At 35.6% G+C, this 4,323-nt stretch overlaps 2 protein-coding genes across 2 annotated transcripts; both read right to left on the bottom strand.

The window, feature by feature from the left end:
* Positions 1–2,580: 2,580 nt before the first annotated feature.
* LOC128984333 (uncharacterized protein K02A2.6-like) lies at positions 2,581–3,399 on the bottom strand. Its single transcript, XM_054403641.1, has one exon. The coding sequence runs from the start codon at positions 3,397–3,399 to the stop codon at positions 2,581–2,583; it is 819 nt and encodes a 272-aa protein (XP_054259616.1).
* Positions 3,400–3,423: 24 nt separating this feature from the next.
* On the bottom strand, positions 3,424–4,038 carry LOC128984332 (uncharacterized protein K02A2.6-like). Its single transcript, XM_054403640.1, has one exon. It carries the CDS (start codon positions 4,036–4,038, stop codon positions 3,424–3,426), a length of 615 nt encoding a protein of 204 aa, XP_054259615.1.
* Between the last annotated feature and the right edge of the window lie 285 nt (positions 4,039–4,323).

Here is a 4,323-nt window from a genome sequence, read left to right as displayed (position 1 = left end):
ACTGTGACTGTGATGTGAATTTGTGTGTATTTCATCACATAAATTTCACACTATTTTCACTCATTTCACACCACTATTATGATGTGTTGTGCCTGCATGAGTGTGTTGAGCCATGAATATCATAGACCACCAAGCTATAAGGACGTATGCTAGAACTGATCTAACCTCTGCCAAGCCCTGAATACGAGCCTGAAGGCACAAAACTTTGGACCAAGGATCAATTGTAAATAGACAAACCTGCATGATAGGATATAGAACACTGAAAAATGCAAATGTTAGAAACTTTAGTCTTTTACTTATTTACCCTTACCTTCCTCTGTTTTGGAGGAAACTGCCTTACAACCAACATTATGAAGATTGCATTAATACTCATGATCTTGGTCATTATAAAATTGATCAAACATAAATCTGTATTTGCCATTATTCATAGACCTTTCCTTGTCTATTATGAAAAAGCCATCCAACACTGGTGGTAAAGACTTTTATATTGATGAAATGAAAATTCATTATTAATATGATTGTTAACTATAAGGTTTAAAATTTATATTGCCTTGTTTGGATAATATTAGAAAATGTACGTTATCGCGTAAATGTTTGCGTACTTTCTAAGTAAAAGCAGTTAATATTTTTATGTTGACCCATTGAGAGAAATTGTATACTATTTGTACTATAAAAGGTCTATTCATCAAATCAAATCAAATCAAATCGTTTATTAAGCCAGAATTAACAAAATATTATACAATTTGTATTGGCTAAGTCATCATTACAACTATTTACAGAGGTCTTATGCAGTACTAAAAGCTATACAGTTCTATATACATATTTAAGCTACATCACTATTCATTGAGCTGATTTTATTTCATTCATGCATTCATGCATTTCATTCATTATTCATGCATATCAGTCCAGTAAAAGTTCTGTTACAATCCAGTCATAGGTCAGTCTCAATTGCATCCATAGTTTCTCAGTCAACCTGTCAGTCATTTGGTTACAGTCTGTTTTCTAACTCTTCATTAACCGATGTTATATAACATTTTTTATTTGAAACACAATATTCTATAAAATTTTCATTGGCCAGTTTTTGTTGATTGTTATGAACAGTACTTGATATACAAACACATACGTTGTCATCAGTCAGGCGTCCAAACAATTAAAAAATATCGTTGAGAAGAAATCGGTTGTTGTATTTAACAACATAAAGGTCGATTCACAAACGGTATGTAATAGTTTAATCACGTCACAGTGTATACAGCAACTGACTGTGACTGTGATGTGAGTTTGATTAGTTGTGTGAAATGTGTGAAAATAGTGTGAAATTTTGAAATTGCTTCCAGTTTATACGTTGTCATCAAGCAGGCGTTTGAAAAATCCAAAAATATCGTTGAGAAGAAACCAGCTGTTGTATTTGACGACACAAAAGGTCGATTCACACACGACAAGTCACAGTTCAATCACATCAGTCACGACACAGTGTATACAACAACTGACTGTGACTGTGATTTGAATTTGATTAGTTGTGTGAAATGTGTGAAAATAGTGTGAAATTTTTGAAATTGCTTCCAGTTTATATGTTGTCATTAAGCAAGCGTTTAAAAATCCAACAATATCGTTGAGAAGAAACCAGCTGTTGTATTTGAAGACATAAAAATCAATTCACACATAACACGTCACAGTTCAATCACATCAGTTACGACACAGTGTATACAACAACTGACTGTGACTGTGATGTGAATTTGTGTGTACTTCGTCACACAAATTTTACACAAATTTCACACATATTTCACACATTTCACACAACTATCATGATAGTTGACGACAAAAAAGGTCGATTCACACACGACAAGTCACAGTTCAATCACATCAGTCATGACACAGTGTATACAAAAACTGACTATGACTCTGATGTGAATTTGTGTGTACTTCGTCACACAAATTTCACACAATTTTCACACATTTCACACAACTATCATAATGGTTGTATATACCGTTTTAATGTGTTTTTGTTATTTTTACTTTTTTTACAAAATATTTTATAAAATCATACTTTTATTATTATTTGCAAATTTACACGAATTAGGCTTTCCAACGAACCATTAATTATCAAATCGGTCGAGTAGAAGTCGAGATTTAGTCGTACAAACTTTAACAAAAATATCCCCAACTCAGTATTTTGTTCAATATCAGAACTTTGTTTAATCAATCTCATTTGATCATGCAAAATATTACCTAGTAACAACTTTATCACCGTGGTCATTAATTATTAAGGAAATAGTTAGTTTACGGTTATTTAAGTTCTTTACTAACCGGCCCGGCAGTTAACTGCTCGGCAACAAAAATAAATACGCGCATCGACATAACACGGAGTACGACGACGAGAGAGGTGCATGGGTTATTGAGATGACTTGAGTGGAATTATTAGAATATAAAAAGACAAAATGCTGAAATAGAAGTAACTGTGTTATATTAAAGATCAGAATAGAAAAGTAAACAGCATTTGATAATAAACATTTTGGTTGCTATGGTAACAACTACATATGCTCATAACATTCTCCCCCACTTAATCGCTGGAGAGCAAAGTCCTTAAGATAGGACGGAACCTTGCGATGTCTGGAAGGACGAGTTAAATTGTTTTCTTTTTAGTTCTGTGACTTGAGGTCTGTCTAGATTTTCTTCCCTTAGAGTCCCGTCTAGTTCTGTTGGATTGTTTGTATTTGGTTCAGACTCTGGATGGATATCTTGTGGTGGTGCTTGACAGTCTATAATAGGTATCCGTCTTGGAACAACAGAACTATCTTGTTCGTTGTGTGTTGTAAATGTAACTTTCTTCTTGGATACAAGAGTCGAAATCAATTGATTTATGTGTCGTTTTAAACTTCGTCCAGAATCCAATTCAACAATGTAATGGTATTGACCTACTTTTCTCTTGACATTACCAAACTGCCATATGTCTTTATTTACCAGGTGAACCCTTGCCTGAACTCTCTCCCCCACTTTAAGAGAGCGGACACGAAGAGGAGCAATTGATTTTGATGGAAGTTTTAACTTTGGGTTAGGGAGAAGTGTGTCAAGTCTAATCCGAATCTTCCTGTTCAAATACAACTCTACTGGAGTCTTGCCTGATGCCAAAGGTGTTGCTCGATATCTGAACATAATGTTTTGTAGCTTTGTGGTAATTGGGTTTGGATCATCGGCAGCAGCAATAAGTCTTCTCTTTAAAGTTGGTATGTTTCGTTCCGCCAGGCCATTTGTTGCAGGATGGTTAGGAGCAGTAAATTTTTGGAAAATCCCACGTTCTTTACAGTAGTTGATAAATTCCTCACTTTTGAATATAGTGGCATTGTCCGAGACTAAGAACGAGGGGTATCCGTGGACCAAGAAAATGTTTTCAAGTAGTGCCATCGTCGTTGCAGAGGAAGGAGCATTTCAAAGAATGCGAACTTCTGCCCACTTTGATTTAGCATCTACACACAAGAGGAAATAATATCCATCCAATGGACCGGCATAATCAATATGCACTCTTTCCCAGTTATCATCGGGCTGATCCCACGGATGTACCAGAGCTTTTGGTGGATTGTGACGAACTTTAGCAAGAGCTTCACAGCTTTTCACTAATCTTTCTATGTCTTTGTCCATACCTTCCCAATATACATATCTTCTAGCAAGCTGTTTCATTTTAGTAATTCCGAGGTGTGATTCATGGAGCTCATTTAGAATTTGATTTTGAAGACGTTTGGGAATTACGGCTCGATCTGATCGGAAAAGTATGTTGTCTGAGATCATGTAAGGGCTATCTTTGCGACTATTTTTCAGTTCATGCAAAATAACTTGAAGCTCAGGGTCTTTTGCTGTTTCTTCTTTTATCGTTTCTGCGGTTATCACTGTGCTGGAGATTTGAAGTAAGGTTTCTACATTGATTGTGTTTATTTCTTTGTTGAATGTTAGTTCAGATGAAATTGATGATTGAACTGGGCTTCGAGACAAACAATCCACGTTTTCATTCTCTTTCCCTTTCTTGCATCGAACTATAGTCAAGACCATTGAGGAATGAAGAATAACGCAATAAGCGAGATGATGTCATTCGTGACAGGGCACGTCCTGGATGAAAGATATGTGACAATGGTTCATTATCGGTGACGAGAGTGAATTTTTTACCAAAAACGTAATTGTAAAAATGGGTGACTGCGTAGATGATTGCTAGAGCTTCTCTATCAAGTTGGCTGTAATTGGTTTAAGCCTGAGTCAATGCTCTGGATGCATATGCAATTGGTCTTTCTTGACCATCGATATCATGACTGAGTATTGCAGCAATTCCAGTTGGGCTAG

This window comes from Macrosteles quadrilineatus, unplaced genomic scaffold, assembly GCF_028750875.1.
Source record: "Macrosteles quadrilineatus isolate MER2022 unplaced genomic scaffold, UCM_ALF_1.0 Scaffold_2__2_contigs__length_208266976, whole genome shotgun sequence".
NCBI lineage: Eukaryota > Metazoa > Arthropoda > Insecta > Hemiptera > Cicadellidae > Macrosteles > Macrosteles quadrilineatus.
This window is presented reverse-complemented; position numbering and strand designations above follow the sequence as displayed.

What these genes read in the sequence shown, in the direction of transcription:
- LOC128984333 (XM_054403641.1), bottom strand. Translation starts at nt 3,399, where the DNA reads ATGGCACTACTTGAAAACATTTTCTTGGTCCACGGATACCCCTCGTTC.
- LOC128984332 (XM_054403640.1), bottom strand. Translation starts at nt 4,038, where the DNA reads ATGGTCTTGACTATAGTTCGATGCAAGAAAGGGAAAGAGAATGAAAAC.